This window comes from Opisthorchis viverrini (genome assembly GCF_000715545.1).
Source record: "Opisthorchis viverrini unplaced genomic scaffold opera_v5_705, whole genome shotgun sequence".
Taxonomy (NCBI): Eukaryota; Metazoa; Platyhelminthes; class Trematoda; order Opisthorchiida; family Opisthorchiidae; genus Opisthorchis; species Opisthorchis viverrini.
Window position 1 is genome coordinate 27,623 of NW_008752377.1, and position 22,760 is coordinate 50,382.

At 41.5% G+C, this 22,760-nt stretch overlaps 2 protein-coding genes across 2 annotated transcripts in view; one reads left to right on the forward strand and one right to left on the reverse strand.

The window, feature by feature from the left end:
* T265_15665 (hypothetical protein) overlaps positions 1–22,760 on the reverse strand; it is a gene marked incomplete at both ends in the record, with an annotated part of 75,272 nt that overhangs the window by 22,484 nt on the left and 30,028 nt on the right. The gene's annotated exons all lie outside the window — the stretch shown is intronic.
* T265_15664 (hypothetical protein) lies at positions 9,329–18,198 on the forward strand (the record flags this gene model as incomplete). Its single annotated transcript, XM_009178899.1, has 2 exons — positions 9,329–9,440; positions 18,098–18,198. Coding segments are annotated over 2 exons (159 nt in total), but the record flags the coding sequence as incomplete, so codon positions are not given.

Below are 22,760 nucleotides of genomic sequence, written 5' to 3' on the forward strand. Positions count from 1 at the left end.
GCCATCAGTTATAATTTATCGAATTTTCATGTCACAGGGAATGCTTGAGTGCTGAAAACGTCCCAAAATGCAAACTATACCTTAACAGCAGACCCTTGATCACAACCTTGAATAAGCCAATAAAAAGATGTAATATTTGACATTTTGCAAAACCCGGTATTTGGGCACTTGTGGGCCCATACTGGCGACATAGCGAACCCCAGTTAAAGGCAGCTAATGTCAAACGCAAACTTGGCAAAGAGTGAGCAAAATGACACCATTTATAATCCGTGTAATCCGGGTTTTAGGTGTGTTTTGCTGTATCAAGTAGCAGTGCGCCAACAAATACCATAAAAACACTCTTGCCTCTCAAGAAGACGCTTTCCGGTATCCACTTGTTGTTCAGGTCTTTGAATAAAACTAACGCAGTAATTTGCAGGTGCGTCCAATACTGGTTGAGAATTATCTTGGCCACCGGATAATCAGTCATAATTTTCGAGGTTAAGGCGTCAATGTTCCGTTATAAATTGTGTATTGTGCGCTTTACGTACATAATGCTTACTGAACCCTACCAGTTCCTGAAGCCTCAGTCGTCGCAGGCGTGGTTATTACGAAATCTGAATTTGTCGATCCTAGAAGCAAAGGCGTCATAAAATTGTGATTAGGGAAGGGAGAAAAACTATCGCAATATTAATCTGGAAAAGTTGAGATTCCTTTAGATTTAGAAAGTGAGGTATTGCGCGCCCGCGCTTGCGTTATTTACAGAGTAGGTGAACTATAAATTAATAATGATGAATTATGTAAATTTCATCTGGACATCCTGTCGAAGACATCTCACTGGTGAAGATAGAGAACGGAATTATTGGAAAAAACAATCACAGTGTTGAAACCGATTAGTTTTAATTTTCTAGAAGTCGGACTATACGGCAAACTGCATGAGCAACATTCCCAAATGCTATTATATTATCAGCACATTCACCGTATACATAGACCGCAAAGTGTACCCACGGGATTAAGGAACCACTGATAAAATACGAACAGATGAAAAAACGTAGTTTACAACTATGAAATAGGCAAATCAACTGTGCTAAGAAGAGTTCTCGTGCACAATTCGACCATAAGCTTTCGAAAATCGTCAAGCACTCTCCGTATTTTAAAGCCAATTATTTCGATTTGTCACTACAAAATGTTGCACAACGGTATGTCCGAATAGTAAAATGGGTCGATAACTACAGGGAGAACAACTTTAGCAAACAGAACTTAGCTGCAAACGATTTAGTAACGCGAAGTATCCTTTTCAGTGTAGAAATGACAACACAAAATTTGAGTGACTAACCTGTAGTTTTAAAAGCTGTATGGTTGAGAATTTCGAGTATAACAAAAAAACCATCACCATTTCCTTTGTATGGGAATAAATGGCAACCAAAGCAAGGAAGGAGTATAAAATGAATTTCGCTTTGCAAAAGCTCTGGATGTGAAGGAACACCGGCTTTTGTGTCTAGCGGCCGAGTGGGAGTAAATCTATTTGCGCGACCAAAAATGAGACATCTGGCCCCAAAGGTGGCAACCAAAGCTAACAAGGAGTATAAAATGAATTTCGCTTTGCAAAAGCTCTGGATGTGAAGGAACACCGGCTTTTGTGTCTAGCGGCCGAGTGGCATGGAGTAAATCTCCATTGTCTAGTGATGTTCACTTTCAAGAACAATTTAAACTAGTTGTCTGGACGGAGTGTAAAATGTTGCAGATAATCGACGACGGTTTGCACTTGGGAAGCAGTTTGTGGTTCCGATTATCAGACGCTCCGTTGGGCGGTTTAGTTGCTTCGTTGAGGATTAGGGCGTAGGAGCATAAACCGGTTATGCATTCAAGCAATCTGAAAAGCGATGAATGCATTTTAGTAGTTTCAGATTCCGAAATGCATTCCGCTGCAAGACAACGAGCATCTTTTTCAGAAATTCCGTTACTGATAATTGAGCGGCGTTTCTTACCACATTATAATGAATAAATGTTGGTCATCTAAAACCTTCTTGTTAACCGATATCTTTTGTGCCACGCACATGAGGTGATTCTTTGCAAAACAACTCTCTTGCTCCAAAATCCCGAGAACACTCTAAAAAACATGCCTGTCAAAATCTTTTGACTGTGGCCGGCAATTCAGTTCGCCGCCTACCCAAATGTGGGGGTTCGATCGGCGTTAAACTTTCAGTTTATCTTCAAAAACATAAGTTCCTTTCTCCGGTGCTCAAGATTTCTAGAGGCGATTTCTCTTGAATTGGATGCTACCTACATAATTATGTTTGAACTTGTATGAGAAAACCGTTGTGGCGGCACCAATATGACATTGATTCAGTTTAACAATTGCAGAACGAAACTATAATCAAACGTGATTGTACGTTTTTCATTACTGAGTGTGCCAACGTACAACAATACAGTAACGGTGCATTTTAAACGGGCATGTAAGGTGCCATAAGTTCATGTTTGTCATAAAGTTCAGTGCCGAATTTTGAAGACACAGCGAATGCCTAAGTGCTATAATCTTCTCAATGACTTAACTGCAAACTGCTGATAACAAACTTAGGTAACGTCGATTCTAAAAAAAACAAATTAAAAAGATGAAAGTTCTGCTTTTTAGACAAACTGATAATTGGGCATTTGAGAATGTACACTGGCGGTGAAGAGAAACTAGGACAAAAAACACCTAAGGCAAAACGAAAAACTGGCCCATTCTGGGCGAAAATACATCATTGGTATTTTTCGCATACTCCAGAAATTACGACTACATTTCAGGATGTAGATAAACGAATTATAAAAAGCTGCAGCACTTTGATCGCAGTGAACCTTTAGTGTAGAATTTCCTGACAATCCGTAATTCTTAAGTTGTTTCCTTTTGACACGTGACCATTCGCCAATGATTAGCCTGAAAGCACACTTGCCCAACGACTAGACGCTTGATCGGATCCACATGTTGCCCAGAAATGAATTATAAATAATACAGAAATTCGCAAGTTCGCACATTACCGGTGGAGAAAAATTTAACAAAATTCTCCTTGCCAGCAGCTTTGAATTAGCTTGCGATGAATGCGTCAGCAATCCGTTATGGATTATGGAAAGAGCACCTTTACTAAATAATGCCTACTGAAACCTACCATGACCTGAAGTCTCGGTCGTTGTACTCGTGGTTATCGAAATTCCTGAATTCGTCAATTTTGGATGAAAAGTCGCTATTTAAATTGCGATCGATGAAACAGGAAGAAAAATAATAATCATAATTGGGATAGAGTGAGGGATTTTCTGAATTAGGAAGGTGAAATATTGCTCGCTTGCTTTTGTGTCATTCGTGAGATAGTTGATCCATAAATCATCAAGGTAAATTTTGTAAACTACGTCCGAACATCATGTTGAAGAACTGTCACTTGTGCGGACAGAGCACGGAAATATTGAACAAAATCAATGTGAAAAAAAAAGATTTTTTTATTTTCCAAAAGTTGGACCATCCGGCATCCAGTCAAACTTATCCGCAGAGAACTGCTTGGGTAGCATTTTCAATTGTTATCATTTTCTCAGCACATCACCGGATGTGTAGACCGCGATGTGTGTCCGAGTGATCGAGTATCTCCTGGTAACATACAATTGGATGAAACGAAAACGTCGTCTACACCGATGAACTAAGCCTATACAGTGGTGTTGAGCAAAGCAATTATGTGCAATTTGATCATGCGCATCCCGCGGTCTGCGTAAAACCAAATATTTTGATTATTGCACTACAACATCTTGCACTACTTTATGTGAGCTTAGTCACATTGGTCGTCAAATACAAAGCCAATAACCCCCATAAACCCAGCGTAGCTGCAAACATTTGGTAACAGCATGGATGCTACTCTATGAAGGGATACGATCACTTCATGTAGGTGACTCACCTGTAGTTTCATAAGCTGTGTGATTGAAAAAATTGAGTATCTCCTGAATATCGTCAACCGTCTTCCAATTTGGAATTCATCATCTTAAGCCGCAAAGGTTGATTTTGCTGGCTTGATTAATATCTGAGATTCATTTAGCGGGGTACCGTGAAATAAGCAGAGGTGGAAATGAGTGGATACAAATCACGCCCCATCATACATTACAACCAAAAACATCCTCATTGATTACACAACGTTTGGCTGAACACAACGGTGAACGCAGTCGGATGGGAAATGTATTGTGACCATGCACAAAATAAACTGCAGACAAAGCCCGCGAGGAAGATTTCATTATTGTTCGCTCGATAAAACTCGTGGATATGTGAAATGATCGAAATTTTTTGGTCACAGGGATCTTGTTTTGTTCACCGCCTGGCGTGACCCCTTGCAGAAATTTACTAGTACCCGTTTCTCCAAAGAATGTACAAAATTTGCTCGGGAAATTGAAGTTTTCGTATCAATCCATAGGTCTCTATTTTGAATACAGTTGCTTGCTGCTGATCATTGAAAGTTTTACGAAGGTCCGTCGGATCGAACGTTTTGGGAGCTAAAAAGTGAGTCAATGCATAAAACTCTCCTCATCAAACGTAAGAAGGATCAAATCTCCAGTTTCGCATGCAAGGCGTAATGGAACAATGTTTCAGAGCAACGATGACCCGTGGTGCAATGTTGCAGCGATGCAAACTGTATTGGAATAAAGCTTGTTTAAATATAGTGTATTTGCATGTGAAATTGTATCCCTACAACGGTTCTCCTTACGTTTTGTCATCGCTATAGTCGTCGAGGATGAGTCAAGTATACGTACATATTAATCAGTTCACAATTTATCTTTTTGAAAGTTTGAAGGCATGTTGATACGTATGCAGTGTAATATAGATTTCCCCTAACGAATTCTGTAGCTGTCAAGATGTTCCATACTCATGAACCGTGCTTGTCATAATCGTTCTTGGTCTCATATGCAACGCGTATCTTCTTGTCCGCACTGCGATACTTTCCCTTATAGAAAATATCCTTCTGTCGGTATCCACTATGTATAATCCATGGTATTCTGAGATGAGCAATTCATCGCATGCTGAATACGTCGAATATGAATAATTTCGTTGACCCGGGTGACCCCTGAGAGCAGCTTATGTTTTAGAAGCACAAAATTACCTGCTAAGAATCAACCGAAAAAAGCATCCTTTGGTTGTTTCATGTATGCTTCTTATATCATGTAAAGCATGCTTTACAATAATAAAAATATATTGATAAGAAAACCTCACCTTTTGTTAGACATCCAATTGCTTGGGTTGAATAGTTGAAGCAGTAAATTTTATTCGTAATTCGATGATTATTTATGGTAACTACTCGAGTTCAATTTCCAGGGATAATAATGAATATTTATAGATAACACCCGGGTGTACATTTTTATAGCACTGATGACTGAACGAAATGGAGTGAAATATGGACAACAAATAAGCACACATACCCACTTTTTTATGCCAACCGAGTATTTTATAACAGGAGACCATGGGCACATAATAAGGACGCATGTACAAGAAAAAGTGGGAAAAAGCCTGCACTTAACCAGTAAGCTAATATTTTGGAGGCCGTGACCTTGTTGGTTTCAGGAAGCTAGTATGCATTTTATTGAACCGAATTGCTGCCCTGTTGCAGTACTTTTGATATATTGGTAAAGACATACGACACACAATGATGCTCCGGAAGCGTGCACTTAATTTTTGTCTCAAAAGGTAGCGTTTGAGATGCCCACCGTAAGGATCTGCTCGTATATCGACTATATATCAAAAGTAACTATGGACTTCACTGTTTCAGAACATCTGCTTAATAGGTTATAAAACCGCGGGAGTACTTCATATACATGAAAAAATATCCAGCCACACATGTATCTTGCATAGAGTTTTAGGCTCGCAGTGAAGCGTGGAGGAGTGAAACGTTGTGCTTAGACATATGACCGCGCGGTTCTCTGTTCGCATTTCTGCAGTCAGTTCCTGCGATTAAATTTATTATTTATACTAGACCATCGGAAATCCAACTACGCTTACAAGCACCTGTCTGATGAATAGTCTGGAATTTAACTGAGAGCCATGCCCAAGAATTTCATGCAATTAGAGAAGACATCTGGTCACTTACGTTTCCACACGTTTGGCGTTTTGAATGCGGTTTATGGGATTTATGTTACAATAGCTCTAATAGCCAAGCATCTAGCTCACAGCGTCATCACGCCTTCTGTAGTTTATGTACTTGAATGAAAATAGCGACCAATATTTATGCAAGCACGTTTTCTAATTTTGTATAATTCAAGGTACCCCTAAGAAAAAAATAGGATCGCATGCGTGATAGTTTACTCACTTAAAACTGCTTTGGTACTTGTAATGATTTCGTCGAAAATCTCATGTCGCTCCCCAGATTTCCCTCTATTATCAACGGTTGTCATTATGAGTTCAGTCCACAAAATATTTGTCTCATTCATTTTCTAGCAAGCAGGTTATACTCACCAGCTTTTTTCGGTTTGCAGTAATACGTTGTGAAAAAATTCCCAAATTTCACAATGCAAAATAATTCCCCGTTGGCCCAATCGCATGTCTGATTTTTATCCAGTAAATGTTTCATGTTCCGTGAGTCAGCGCGATCTTTACGGTACCGCAAGAACAAAATAATAGCTGATGGAATCTGTGGGTTCTGGAAGCGGATGTGTTTAAATAAATCAGGGAGAATCAAAACGGACACAATCTAAACCGGTGAACATCTAGAGGAGAGTTTCGCAATTAAGTACGGTTTTTCCAGATTAAAGGTAACATGTCAACTTGAAGCGAAAACGGGCCGATGAAATTTCAAAACGGTGGGCAAAAGAAAACAAGAAAAGAGTTTACTAGACCATCCTTCAAATCACGTGATATGAAATCCAAAGAATGTGCAGTATTGTAGTGACGTGGCAAATCAAATTGAATTATAATTGGTAAGTATTCATGAGGCTGAGTGGCTTCTGACATTTCATTTGTCTACCAGTGTCAAGAGGAGCATTGCAGAAAAACGTTCATACAGTCTCGAAATCGGGCCACGTGGTAACACTAAAGTCGTACTGGTGTCGCCAGTCAAGCAGAGTTGGCCGTGAACGTTTCATGGTATTGGGCTTTAGGGCTACGCGCAGTACGCAACGTAGAAGATAGGGTTGTCTATTTACTTTTAAGTTAGACAAATAGAAACTGAGACGCAGCGGCGGACTCCTAGAATAGAGTTGAGAAAACTATTGAAAAATTATCCCAGACACGACCGAGCATTATTTGTCTGTTTGTTCGCTCGCTTAGCTAGGATTCGGACATTTGGAGAAGGAACAATTGAGGTTACCAAGAAAACCGTTTCAGATTCGCCGTTTGACTTGGTCCGCCCGCATCGCTCTATCCCTAGAGGAATAATGTACTCCGGCTTGGGACAGACTCTTTTCAAAATTGCAAATTGTAGACTGTAGGCTAATACGTAAATAAATGCGCACATAAACAACAGGCTTTAATCAAGCGATCCATTTTATCTGGGTTCCTTTCAACTCCGAAATATACTCAAATATAAGCATTGCGCTAGTAATTCACGCTCGGACAGTTCACTTCAAACATTCCGCTTCTCGCAACAATTCGGCGGTTAGTGTAGAAATATTTTGTATTAAACACAGATGAATCACCCTAAAATACCGCATCTCCAGCGCTCAATAAGCGTTGCTTATGTGACGTCTAAAACTCGTCCAAGTCAGTTGCACTAGTGCCTATCACTAGGGGTAGAAAGCATCTGGTTTCAATTGCCATAGTCCTACAGTTACCCGTTTTGTTCCGAAAGATCAAAAAAATTTGACTATTTTTCAAAACTCCGTGATCACACGCTTAGCTTTGGTCTGCAATTGGGTCAGGCGAGTCAGAAAGCTAGGGCTAAAGTTAGTTCAGAATTTTATCATGATGCGTTTTTTGCTGTATGAATCTTTCTCCTCCTTTGGTGCCTGTGCTAGAGGGTGCTGGTAACCCATAAGTATGGCATGACTGAGACTCACCAGCTTTCGGAGTAATTTTGTTCATGATTTGCGTAATGCCAGAAAGTTGTGTAAGGTAATATTTCACACACAAGCACGTGTTACGAAACGAGATATTTAGAAGGGAAAATCTTACTGGACTGCCAGCATTCATCCGCTTTGTCAATATAGGAGTGAAAATGGTGTCACTCTTTTGACGGGTACTCAGAAATAGTCCATTATATTTATGGGTACGAGAATTCATTTCAACAACGCTACAGAAGTTCACACGAGATTTTTTTTGGCAGCCCCATAATGATAAAATGTAATTTATTGATGTAGTAGTCTTTTTTAAAAAAAGAAAACCTACAGTCTTTTGAACACAAACGATGAGCACAATTTGGAGGAAAAGAGCAGGTCGGTTAACCACCTTAACGGTCTTCTACACCGCCGTTGAGTGGTTTGCCACGTTTCACATCTCTAGGAAGTTCAACGAACAAGAATCAAAGTAATATTCCCATCACGATGATTTGAGTGCGAAAACAATGGAATGGCAAACCATATGCATATTCGCAATTATGTTGGGTTTTAGTCGCTCTCTGCAAATACTATTCAGAGGAGAAACTTCATTTGTTGCAAGAGACGTGCTTAATTTGCCTACAAGTCCTTTGATTATGCTCGCAGTCCTTTGATTATGCCCGCAGTGCGAAGCTGCGAGCAGCAAATTAACCAGAAACGACCTGCACGGATTCTCTTAGAAGCGTAGGATCAAATCGCGAAGGAAACTCACCTCTTTCTAGGCATATTACCACTTGGGTTTTTGGAGGCAAACCAACGTGGGAGGCGGGCTTATTCATCAAGTGTGCAGCCAATTAAAAGGCGCGTAGCTATATCATATTTGCTTTGTCTTGTGTAGGCTGGGGTCAGAATAAAAATGATGTATATATATTCCTATCTGTAACAAATAAATTTTTAAAATTCTGGTTTTCCCTGTTGAAATTTGAACTCATCAATGAATTTTTCTGCTAACAATTAATTTAATTTTCCTCCCTCAACGTTCGCATTCTGTCACAAGATGCGCGCTGCCGCGAATTTTGTCTGCGCATTAACAATGCAGCAGCTCTTGCCGCCTGTGTGGTGTCCTAAACTTTCAGCAAACTGACCAAAGAGGATCTGGGTTTAACCACCACCAAATTATGCTGCTCAAAAAAACGCGTTTTCCAAACTTTTTTCACGTGTTTTTTGTCCCTTATCGTTTATTTATTATGAGAGGCCTGACATGTGAAATTATTCCTCAATTTTCTCCGCGATAACGTGTGTGTGCCCTCGCTTAACCTATTCATGTTATACATATCCGCTCACCCAGCAAATACATAACTTTTTTTTCATTTCGCTGCAGATTTATACGCAAGTTGCTAGTTTTTACTGTGTACATAAATCCACCCGCACAAATGATTCCTTCATATTGTGATGCCTATGAGCTATTTCCGTTCATTTACCAAATTATAATAGTTAGTCTTAATTTGCTCCGGACTCGGAAATTATTTTTTCAATAAAAACAGCGGTATGTGCGTAAGAAGGTGCTAAAGGAGGAACACAAAAGGTCTTGAATGGTGGGCTTCAGCATAATTTTAGTTTTGCCGTCAAGCCAGATGGACGGTGCACTATTGGGCTATTAATTCAGGAGACGACAACGAAAGAACAAAATCGATAGTGTTGTTACATAAGTTGTCATACACAACGTTTTACGTTCAATCTAACGTAGTGAAAACATTATATTTAATTGACATTTTTGTCGTTTTGTATTTATCCACAGCAAAACATCACTTACCCGTTACAAAACACGTCATCACTTGGTCAATGTAAGTGGCAAACACTTCATTATGTCGACCACCTCTCCTTTACACATTCTGACATGCGTGAGGTTCTAGTCACGTCGTAGCAAAATTCAAAAACAACCAAAATATCTAAGTACTTTTACGTAAAAGTGGACAGTGAAAATTATTCCCAACCATCTTGTGACACAACCAGTATCAACACTCCCACAGCTTCGCACGACCAAAACGATGAGCATTTATTGTGTCGATAGATTACACATTAGACCTTGACCGAGTATCCCAAAACGCAGGCTTTTTTCCTTTTTAAAATGTCTAAAACTTAGCACGCTGGTCTCTGCGGCATGAATTTTCCATTGAAATACACCCTTCTGGCTCGCCTTCTTAGCTTAACACAAGTTTTTTAATGTTTGGAAACAATCCGTCACAGATTACCACAGAGGCCCTTTTGTAAGTGTGATCTGCGAAATGAACGTTGCTGACCTGGGGCATTGCAAAAATCAAGCGGGCTTTAAAAAAGCTGCATGTTCCTGGCAAACTTATACACGTCGTGTGCTATTGGCTCCGTAATTATTGCGGCCGCCTTAATTAGGTAAATCAATTTTCAACTTTAGATGATCTGGAGAACTCATAAACATTCACTGTTTTTTTCCTATCTGCCACAAGCAAATGGGAAAACGACTTACCCATCGATAAACACTGATTTAATTGCCCATCTAACAGAAGGAAAAGCTGATAATGGAGATGGAACCACTTTTGGATGAACGCTGCAATAATCGACTAGACAAAATACGTTCGTAACAAACCATACATGGGGTTTGCTGCACTAGGCAAGTGATGTGTGTTGGTTACACCACTTGGTGACAAACATTGTTTTATATAATGATTTGTTAGGTTAAATCCAGTCAGCGTATGTTCTGACTTGATATTCGTTTTGAGTTTGGTGTGAATGAATAGGCTAATCATGAACATCCATTCAAGCAGAAAAGCTCTGCCTTAGGATGTGGTGCTTATTTATGGCACCAAGTCCTGCACAAACGAATGAATGCTTGCTGGTGGGTTGATATTTGCATCAAGCGCTTGAATGATTTGCAGGGTGCATTGTGTTTCGCGCTTGTCATAGCAACACATCCTTTACATGAGAATTCGATGTATATGAGCAATAGCTATTGGATAATAAGAACAATCATTGAACACATGGAAACATTATAATATCGACCTAATTAGCTGCAGATTTCGACAAGTTGTTCTAATCGAAATCATTGTTGCTGTTTTTTCAACACGATTTACACGTACGAAAGTGACAAAATTGGGTGAAAGCAGTAGATTAGATGCATATCTGCGAAATTCCTAATTACGGATGGAGGTGCGTGGGGTCTAGTCTAATACATGGTGCTAGCATTCTGCATTTTTGAATGATCTGCGTAAAAAACATAAGCATGTCAACGATTTCGGCTACTCAGATCATTAAACTTCAGTGAGAAAAATGCTGAACTCACGGTCTTTCCAATCTTCTATTCCTGTTATCCACTTTAAATGGTAAGTAACACATTTAAAAAATAATGTAGCCCAGGAATCCTATTTTCTCCGATGATAATGCAGTGTGGCGCAACTAGGCATAGTCTCTGCCGGCACTCATGTTGAAATGAAGAGCGTGTTTATTCGAAAGTAAAAGAACATCAGATGTCGTAATTTCGGTATGCGTATTTTGAAAATGAGGGCTCACAAACAATACAGATAGGGCTTCAACTCAAATGATCTGCGAAGCAGCGAATCAGGGGAGCGCACTGTGAGAGACTTCAACAGAGACCAACCCGTGAAAATTTTGGTTTCCGTTGAAATAATCTATTTCGAATGATATTATCCTCCGCGCTTTGAGGATAAGGTTTTCGATAAAATTTAACGATGTTTTACCGACTGCATTCTTCCAGATGGTGCATATCTTCAAGCATGAAGCAGTGCATTTTTCAGACGCAGTGGGCGAAATATACAAGCCTAATAGGAATCACCAGTTAAAAACTGTCGCATGTTCATCGACGAAAAATGTCAATGCGCGGGCACCCGAAAAAGTGGACATAGAATTGCAGGTCATATGAAGGTGGGAGACAAGCAGTCGGGAAACCGTGACTGCCTGCAAAACATTGACACCAACTTGAGTATTATTAGGGCTTAAACTCTGGGCCAGATAGATGGCACTTCTCCACGTATACTGAAAGCGGATGATGGGGTATAATGCTCTGAATCCGTCGGTTCTGCAGCTTTTCACTTTTGCAATTGACGTTGCCTTCTATCCACGAATCATTTTGCAATCGACGTTGCCTTCTATCGCACGAATCATGTTTCAGTCATTTGATACTTCGGCTTACACAATTGGACAATTGCGCGTAGACTTTGGACGATCTGTTTATGAGCGTGAAAGACATGCATATCTGTACTTTTCGACATCCCTAATAGGCGATAATGATTACGACTGCTCACACATTGAGCAGCTAGTGCTTTTGAGTTCGGCTTGAATGAAATTTCTGTAAGATAGACGTTTCACACTGTCTACCTCAACATTTAGACTAGTATTTTTGTAGCTAAGAGCGCCAAATTATATATTTCGCGCGTAGAAGTACACCTAGTCATTATGGATATCATCGTGTGTTAGGAAGTGCTTTAAATTATAAGCAAACTCAATGCAAGGTTTGTAACTGCTTTGATCATTAAATTTTCACAATACATCAATTGGTTTACGCTTCAGTTATTGAGTAGGCAATACACAATGGGTAGTGCGCGCCAAATTACCGTAAGTGGCCAAGATTTCCACCTGACCGAATATTCATGTTTCACAATGATATTTGGCTGTTATCCTTGGGAAATGCTGAAAAATTGCTTTCGTGTTCATTCCAAACGAAGAGGCAATAAAAGCTCTTATCCCTTTGTTTCTGTATCGCTATGAAGCATTACGTTGCCAAAATTTGGACCAAACCGTTGTACTTGGAGGGGGCTTCTTAAATTCTACGCATTGACGTTTCTTTAGAGGGTGAATATCCCATAGCACTCGGCTAGTGAGCAGGAAGCTATCACACTGAAATGCATTTGGTATACCTAGCGATTTCAAAAATGACCATTATTTTGTGACTGATTGCTGAGTTGGACTTTACACACTGTACGCCTAGGGATGCGGTTTCCATGTGCGGAACGCCGTAATGCGAACCACTTTGCAGCACTGCCGATCGACAATCCGTTTCCGGTTGTATATTTCTTCCCTTGATTGGAAGAAAGGAAGGTCACATAATTGGATGTAAGAACATTCAGGAATGGGGACAAAATGCCGGTATTCAGGGCGCAGCGCTTATCAAAACATCTGCATCTCTTGAAAGAAATTAGGCGGATTTATTTTCCCCGACGCAACTTACCACTAGTGGGACATTTGATCACTAGTTACAATGAGAGACAAATGGGGATAGACGCCAACATAACTGACTATGACACAAGACGGCACTACTACTCAAACCCTGTCGAATAAAAATTGGAGAAAGCCAACTTAAAACGGCAGCCTGAAAACATGACTTCGTAATCAGCATTAACGTACGCGCTGTGTTTTGTAGATCACATTGTAAGAGGTGAACGGAAACCCCTGACGCATCGGTAAAATTTTACAAAATCGCGCACCAGAGAAAAAGCACTACAGATCAGCGTGGTTTTGTGGATGCTGGTAACTTTTCCGAAAATCCAGTTTGCTGAAAAGCTTTATTTGATAACGGTAATTTTAAAAATTTGTTTACTGCCAGTTTAACAGCAAGCAGTTTCAGCGAATTAGAACATGGGTCCATAAATAGAGTAAACTCATCATTTGTATTTGGAAAACTGTGACACCTAATTGAATATTTGGGTAAAAATTCCAGTTAATCGGTAAGGTTAGGGAGCAACGCAAAGCCGGTAACTTGTGTAAACCAAGCCTCTGGAATCCCACTTTTTTTGGGAAACGGCGATTCTAAACAATGAGTGGGCAGCTTGTACACTGCAATTTTCGCTTACTTGATATACCGCAGTAAGCTCGAAAGTATTTAAATTTTTACGTGATTTTCTTCAATTCATTGCCACATAACCCACTTTTTTGTTATTATTTATCAACCGTCAATGAGGGTATTGTGCATTCTCTAAACATTGACTGTTGCACTGCATACCGAGCGAGGCCAAACAACCCCTTGCTCATTAAATATTCTATCTACTTTTAACTAAGAAAGCTGAATGTAAGGCTCGCCGTCAAACACACATTTTTGAACTTGAGCACGTCACATGTGGTGGAGTGCAATAAAAAGATAATGTGCACAATAAACTTGAACAGAAACAGCCTTAAAAAGAGCCTGAATATAGCCTGATGCAGCGGACTATTTTGGTATTCACGTGACATTTATGCCGTAGCTTGTCAGGAATGGGATAACGATGGCTCTCACGCGCAGTTTGTGTGAGAAAATGGCGTGATTGTATAGTTAGTTCAACTTGGTGGCTGAACTAAGTGCGCTGTGTTTGTATGCATCAAATTAAAGTTTGTTTATGACAAGAAGCAAAGCAAAAGTGATGGGAGCATTTTTCAGCAGTAGTTCCTTAAAATCGTGGACATTCGAACTCAGCTTGGACAGTGCAACATTTAAAAACATGAATAACAATAAATTCTCTGGAAGAAAGCTGAATGTAAGGCTCGCCATCAAACACACATTTTTGAACTTGAGCACGTCACATGTGGTGGAGTGCAATAAAAAGATAATGTGCACAATAAACTTGAACAGAAACAGCCTTAAAAAGAGCCTGAATATAGCCTGATGCAGCGGACTATTTTGGTATTCACGTGACATTTATGCCGTAGCTTGTCAGGAATGGGATAACGATGGCTCTCACGCGCAGTTTGTGTGAGAAAATGGCGTGATTGTATAGTTAGTTCAACTTGGTGGCTGAACTAAGTGCGCTGTGTTTGTATGCGTTGGTAGTCACTGATATCATTCACGCACAAATGGGCAAGCACATTTGGCGGTTGTTTGGGTATCAGCAAGTTTGATAATATTCAAATATATAGGCGTATATTCAAGCGTGTGCACCTTGAGATTCTCCAACCTCAGAATTTTAGATTTCTTTACAAGACTCCAGACAGTCAGTATATTTTCTACTCATTTTTCATCGATAGCAAACTCAACGTTTATTTTTCACTAAATTTAAATAAAGCCTTTCCACACGTTAATTTTTGGCCGACTGTAATTATGTGGGCTCACGGAAATGTCCTTAATTAAATATCATTGATGGGGACAATAAGGCATTCAGTGGTTTTGGCAACAAACGCAGTATCAGGTTCTGATGAGCTAAACATTTGGGTTACAAATTCCTCGCTTTCAGTGGAGACTCTAGAGTTGTGAATGCGCGAGATAACAGGCGAACATTTTCAATTACGATTTAATACCAATGCCACCGATTATTAATCCATAAAGTCACACATTCCCATCAATTGTTCTGCTGACAATAGATGTTGTTTTGAAATTGTAAAGAAACGTTCAATTACGCTATCAACAATTTTATATCAGATAAATCAATAATGTGCTGCACCATTGTGATTCTGAATTTCGGAAAGTTTTCTGCAAATCTAATCTTCAATTAGCCACAAACGTTTCCCTAACAGCTTTGTTTTATTTTTTATACAGTCGTGGTATGCCCTCGTATTGCGAGTTTTGCTGCTGGACTCACATCTGACCTTCGTGTCACCTGCTCACCATTTTCAAAAAGGCAGACAAATGTACACTTACATGATTCTGTCTGATTTTCAGCTGCCGCTTTTTTTGGAAAAAATGTATGGTTTATTACCTAACCAACGTGCAAATTGGACACATCTCACTAGATCGGAACCTGATTTTTAGTGTTTTGGTGTACAGTGTATCCGGCGGTGCTAATAAAAGGTATTTATTAAAAATAGTATGGTATATTAGTGACACTAGCATTGTGCTATTACAATTCATATTGTTGTAAAGTAAAATGTGAGGTGACAACAAAATTTTGTTCAAACAAACTTAATAAATATTGCAAGACTTGCTCCTCAGCAAATTTCCTCGCCTATGAATCCGAAAACGAAGCGCAGTACAAACAATTGTTTGTACGTCATTGTTTGTTCAGATTAATAGTATGCGCAATTGCCTCAAGTACTTATATGTCTTGTGTGTCACAGCATTCTTTTGTCAAACACATGACATATTTGCTAGCCTCATAGTAAACCAGAGCAATGTTAGTTTTAGTCGCCAACTCAACTATCCTGCTGCTTGGGTGCACGCGTAGCGCCTGCATACGAATCACGCGTTAAAAGGGAGAGAGCTATCCGTAAATGAAATCAGTGCCGCTGAAACTGTCGAGGGACTGTATTCGTACAGGCCTTTTGTACAGGCCTTCTGGTTTTTCGTGAATGCAATTTAACTAGGTGACCCTGTGCGTGAGCTGCCAATGACATCTTGTGTAATGGCATACACCTTGCATTAAATGATGGTGACTTAAGAAGCACTTTCTAAAATGATGTACTTGCTTTGATGTACTGGTGCGTTGTTTTAGTTTATCTGCTAAGTGAGCTTCCATCAAGAAACTGGGTATTCATGCAAACGTGGTTGCTCACCTATTGTATCATTCAGTCTATTCTCCAGCGAAACGGTCAATCGGAAGAACCAAACACTCCTACAGATTTGTCTATATTTTCGTTCGATCAGGCCCAAACACATTCCTCTACTCAAACGTAAAAATTCATGTGAGTATAGTGCGTGCTAACGAACTAGTGCTATCACGCTCGTCTCTTATCTCAGATGTGCACAGGTGGAATCCCGGGATACACATTGCCGTAGCACTGGTGATGAGTGCACACACGAGCAAAACTTCGATCGATTGCTTAGCCCCAGCTCACCCACACGACAGAACGGGCGTGAAACTATACAAGCTGCAATATAATATGGAAATGAATGCACCGAGGAAACGTGACCACGCGAAAGGTTTGTGTTCACACAATTCTGTCAATAGTGGCAAGTGATGCGCGTATTGTCAATTTTGTATTTGTGCGTGAGCATTGACCTTTCCGGCGGTAACATGTGTTCACGTGACGTGAGTGCGGGCTAATCACACCTCTGGTCAACAGCTTGTAGCCAATTTTCTACCCAAAAAGACAGGATCTAAATTTGTGTAACGGTTTGTGTAACCGTGTGACCAACTGAGCTAACCAGAAGGGTGTTCGTCAGATATGTCTTAGTCACTCCCACAGGACTCATATCTGACCTTCGTGTCACCTGCTCACCATTTTCAAAAAGGCAGACAAATGTACACTTACATGATTCTGTCTGATTTTCAGCTGCCGCTTCTTTTGGAAAAAAATAAATGGTTTATTAGCTAACCAACGTGCAAATTGGGTACATCTCACTAGATCGGAACCTGATTTTTATTGTTTTGATGTATAATGTACACTCATCACCTTTGAACTTGTAAGAATATCCCACACTGCCTAGCACAATGAGCAGATCAATTGCTACCCATGCAATAGCCTAAAAATTAGTGCATCCTTCTTTTCTTTCACGGGGTACCGATACCTACTTGTTTCCTGGGTAAATGTGAGAAAATGCCCTCCTAATGCTCCCTTTCTAATAGTGAATATACCGTTCCCGTTATCTAAAAGCTGTATCCTACGGTTAATTGGTGTTCCGCTACACACATTGGTGTACAAGCTCTATCCCGACCTAATGCTGCCACTCGGATGTGGTTGTCGGGCTTGAGTGCAGGCATGATCTGTGGTGTTTTGCAAATCAATGTTACATTTTCCCCATTTTCTACTCTCTTCATAATAAACTTGAATCGCAATTTGTAAACACTGTACACGTATCATGACATTTTGTTTTATTGTACCCATAATTACATTAAATTCGAAAATGGTGAAAATACACATCTTCTTGGCGCGACTTCCCTGCTTTTCGCTGGGTCAGTGAAATTGCATCCGATTGGACTGATTGCTGTTTGCTGAAGTCGTGGGACTGAATTATTGTGTTTCTGTGTGAAATGTTGAACGTCACAATAACTCCTTGTGACAATTTTCAGGTGTGATAACTTCCTACAGTGAAATTGACTTCTAACACTCGAACTATCAGTGGGGAATATCCTTCTTACTCTGGATATACTCTTCGCCGCCGAATAGGATTACTGCACAATATTTCGTGTAGTGGGATTATTGGACCCCCCAATTTAGTGAGTCTGTTCCATTCACTTGTCCATTTCTTATCGCCATTTGTTATTTCTAATCTGATATTTTGATTGAACACACAAACTTAGGTCCTTGTGCGCTACAGATCCCACGGGCTATACTGGCTGGAACAGACGATGCAACCATGCCAGGGAGGCCAAAACAGAGCAGCCAAAACAGGAGCAGCGAGACCCCGTACTACGAGTAATCGTGCTACGTTACGGGGGAAAAGTCGTACTGTCCTCTCCGACGGGTGTGTGAAGGCTCTAAGGTGTTTCCCCAGGCGACTATCAGGTCCATATTTATGGAAGCAGAGATACGGCCAACCTCCGAGAAGGGTGGGTTAGAAAAGTTCGGCCCCAAACCCGCACACTCCTATCACGCCATGACCGACCGTGACCGCCGGCGCGCTGTCCAATATGGTCGAAATTCTTCTAAAATCAAAGAACCCGGTGCTGCTCAAAAGGCACCTTGCACAGCCACACACTCCTATCACGCCACGCTTGGCCGTGACCGCCGGCGCGCTGTCCAATATGGTCGAAATTCTCCTAAAATCAAAGAACCCGGTGCTGCTCAAAAGGCACCTGCTTTGCACAGCCGCATCAGGAATGACACAATAATATCTTATTCCCTGGGCCATCAGATTAGGTCAACCTCCTGTAGCCGGGCAGGTGAGAGTTTGGAGTCGTTGGCCCAATGCAGGGTCTCCAAAGTATACCCTACATTCTCTCACTGCCTTGTGGATCAAAATTTTGTGCCAGCTCCTAGGGTAAGGGTCTCCGAACATAACCCTGTATTCTCCTACTCTCTTGTGGGTCGGGCTCTTGAGTAAAAGGCTCAAGGTGAGGTATCTCAACGAAACTNTTCGAGGTGGATTGATTGTACGTAATCCAGTACGCGGAACCTGGCCTATTGCCGGGTCGAATAAAATTAATTGCTTTATTGAAATTGTGGCTCATGGAGCAAACTATCTAGCTCCCGTTGTGTGCACTGCAAAATGATTAATTTCCAGGCTTAAGTTTCGCACTACATTTAATATGTGGTAATCAGCACTCGCCTTTTGAGGCACCTGAGATTGGTGACCTATCCGTGGTGATCGGCATCTGGCGGGTGGTAAAAACGGGCTCGTGATCTAGATCCAAACTTCAAATAACTTCATCCAAAGGGGGCGTATAGCGCTCAATTTCCTGTGATTGGGTAAATTGTTGGACTCCAACAAGGTGAGTACAAGAAGTTCAATAACATGAGTGGGCTAGGACGTGGTCTTGATTCGATTTTCAAGGTCAGCAAAATTGTGTGCCAAAATGGAGTCTTCTGAAATCACCGTCTACATTATTCCTTGCAAAGTGCTACGCTTGTGAGACCACCGCGTGCTGCATAAAACAGTGCTGCGGAAGTCAGAGCTTGGAATAATGGGTAAATGCGCCACCTAGAATTCAAAATGCAATGACCAACCTGGTTAAGGATCCGTGAGACGATTGAGAACTTGCAAAAACTGAATATCATTATAACTAGCCAAGTAGTTTACAAAGGACCTGTCGATTTGAAGAATACGTAACCCTATTGAATCGGAGTATTGGGAGAGGCTTTGAGGAATGTACACTCATCACCTTTGAACTTGTAAGAATATCCTACACTGCCTAGCACAATGAGCAGATCAATTGCTACCCATGCAATAGCCTAAAAATTAGTGCATCCTTCTTTTCTTTCACGGGGTACCGATACCTACTTGTTTCCTGGGTAAATGTGAGAAAATGCCCTCCTAATGCTCCCTTTCTAATAGTGAATATACCGTTCCCGTTATCTAAAAGCTGTATCCTACGGTTAATTGGTGTTCCGCTACACACATTGGTGTACAAGCTCTATCCCGACCTAATGCTGCCACTCGGATGTGGTTGTCGGGCTTGAGTGCAGGCATGATCTGTGGTGTTTTGCAAATCAATGTTACATTTTCCCCATTTTCTACTCTCTTAATAATAGACTTGAATCGCAATTTGTAAACACTGTACACGTATGATGACATTTTGTTTTATATTACCAATAATTGCATTAAAGTCGAAAATGGTGAAAACACATCTTCTTGGCGCCACTTCCCTGCTTTTTGCTGAGTCAGTGAAATTGCATCCGATTGGACTGATTGCTGTTTGCTGAAGTCGTGGGATTGAATTATTGTGTTTGTGTGTGGACTGTGGAACGTCACAATAACTCCTTCTGACAATTTTCAGCTGTGATAACTTCCTACAGTGGAATTGGTTTCTAACACTCGAACTATCAGTGGAGAATATCCTTCTTACTCTGGATATATTCTTCGCCCCGAATAGGATTACCGCACAACATTTCGTGTAGTGGGATTATTGGACCCCCCAATTTAGTGAGTCTGTTCCATTCACTTGTCCATTTCTTATCGCCATTTGTTATTTCTAATCTGATATTTTGATTGAACACACAAACTTAGGTCCTTGTGCGCTACAGATCCCACGGGCTATACTGGCTGGAACAGACGATGCAACCATGCCAGGAAGGCCAAAACAGAGCAGCCAAAACAGGAGCAGCGAGACCCCGTACTACGAGTAATCGTGCTACGTTACGGGGGAAAAGTCGTACTGTCCTCTCCGACGGGTGTGTGAAGGCTCTAAGGTGTTTCCCCAGGCGACTATCAGGTCCATATTTATGGAAGCAGAGATACGGCCAACCTCCGAGAAGGGTGGGTTAGAAAAGTTCGGCCCCAAACCCGCACACTCCTATCACGCCACGCTTGACCGTGACCGCCGGCGCGCTGTCCAATATGGTCGAAATTCTTCTAAAATCAAAGAACCCGGTGCTACTCAAAAGGCACCTGCTTTGCACAGCCGCATCAGGAATGACACAATAATATCTTATTCCCTGGGCCATCAGATTAGGTCAACCTCCTGTAGCCGGGCAGGTGAGAGTTTGGAGTCGTTGGCCCAATGCAGGGTCTCCAAAGTATACCCTACATTCTCTCACTGCCTTGTGGATCAAAATTTTGTGCCAGCTCCTAGGGTAAGGGTCTCCGAACATAACCTGTATTCTCCTACTCTCTTGTGGGTCGGGCTCTTGAGTAAAAGGCTCAAGGTGAGGTATCTCAACGAAACTCTCTTCCTCGGCCCAGGCAACCGGGAAGTATCATTTGCTCACGGTGTTCTGCGTCCACAGATATCTACCCTGTAGTAGCTGCTTCTGTGTGCCAGAGAGTTTGCGCGTGTGCGTGTCCGTTCGTCGTTCCACCATCGATCTAGCCCGCGACTTGGGAGGCTGTTTGGAAGTGTGTCCGATTGGTTAGCTCGCGTGAGCGCTGTGGGTTAACTGGATATGTGACTCAGTTGTTTGCTTACCCGCCACGAAAGCGGACCAGTTTGACCGCGTGTACACAATACACCCGTGTCCGTACTTACGTGTTCTTTGTGACTTACCGTGAATTACAGTACTGGCGACAGGGTGGGTGTTTGGGATGTATGTTTGGAATCGCTGTAAGAAACGTGGCCACCTCGCGAAAGTGTGCCGCTCAGCAGCAGCGTTCAAAACTAACGCTGCTGTTACGAATCAAGTTACAGGGTCAGAAATCCCGTAATAAATCCTTCACGCAGCTGCTCTCACCAACCGCGTTCAACCGCCAAATCAAGTAGAACTACAGGTGAACAGTGCGCCAATGGTTTTTGAGCTGGATACGGGTGTAACGGTGATACTACTGATCGGGAGGCACGCGAGTGGTATGTGTTGTTCGTAGAATTTCGCTTCGCGTCAACTGAAAAAGGGAATTCTGTTGCGGAATTCGTGGGGCCACTTTGTAACATTTGCTTGGATTTGACCGACGAATGAGTGGAGGCAACGAATCTCTAGGAAGACTCGTTCGGGAGAAGATCATTGGAAACGGCCTAAGATACTGCGGTGGCGTTTGAAGCAGCAGAAAATAACGCATTCTTTTAACAGTTTGTGTAACCTACTGTGACATCCAAGCCGGTGAATTCATCGTATAAGTTGAATCGATTAGAGCAACCGTCGAACGGAACACAGTTTTGGTGTTGTCGTTGTTGAGGCCGTCACAATCATCTGAAGGATTACCGACATACACAAACTGTGAGTATGGCACGCAGCACCAGCATTCGAAACTAACGCTGCTGTCACGAATCAAGTTATGAGGTCAAAAGTCCCAGAATACGTCCTTCGTTCTTTTGCTCCTACCAACCGCGTTCAACCGCCGTATCAAGTAGAACTGCAGGTGGACAGTGCGCCGATTGTTTTTATAGGGTAGTGCCGTGACATTACGCAGTGAAAAATCATGGCATGTCAACCTGGGACCGACCGTGAAAGGTAAATTTCAGCAAACCCCAGTTCGGGTTTAAACATATACAGGAGAGTGGGTGAAGCAGCTTGGGACGGAAAATGTGAATGTTTCATATAAGGGTGTGACGGTGAACGAAACCATATGTATTGCTGAAGGAAGTGGTCCAAACCTGTTGGGACATGACTGGCTTCAACAACTACGTATACTTACACTAAACTAAGTCTCAACACTCCCGGAGGTTCAATCTGCGGAGGTTCAATCCGCAACTATGAAGAAGTATTTTCTGAGCCGAAAACTGGCAAGTTTTTCGGGGGAAAGGTTGATATATACGTTCCACCCGGAACACAACCACGATTCCTGAAGGCTCGGTCACTGCCCTATTTGGTGCGTCCAAAAGTTGAAGAAGAACTTAACCGTTTGCAACGGGAAGGAATAACTGAAAGCACGGAGTTCTCGGAGCGAACCA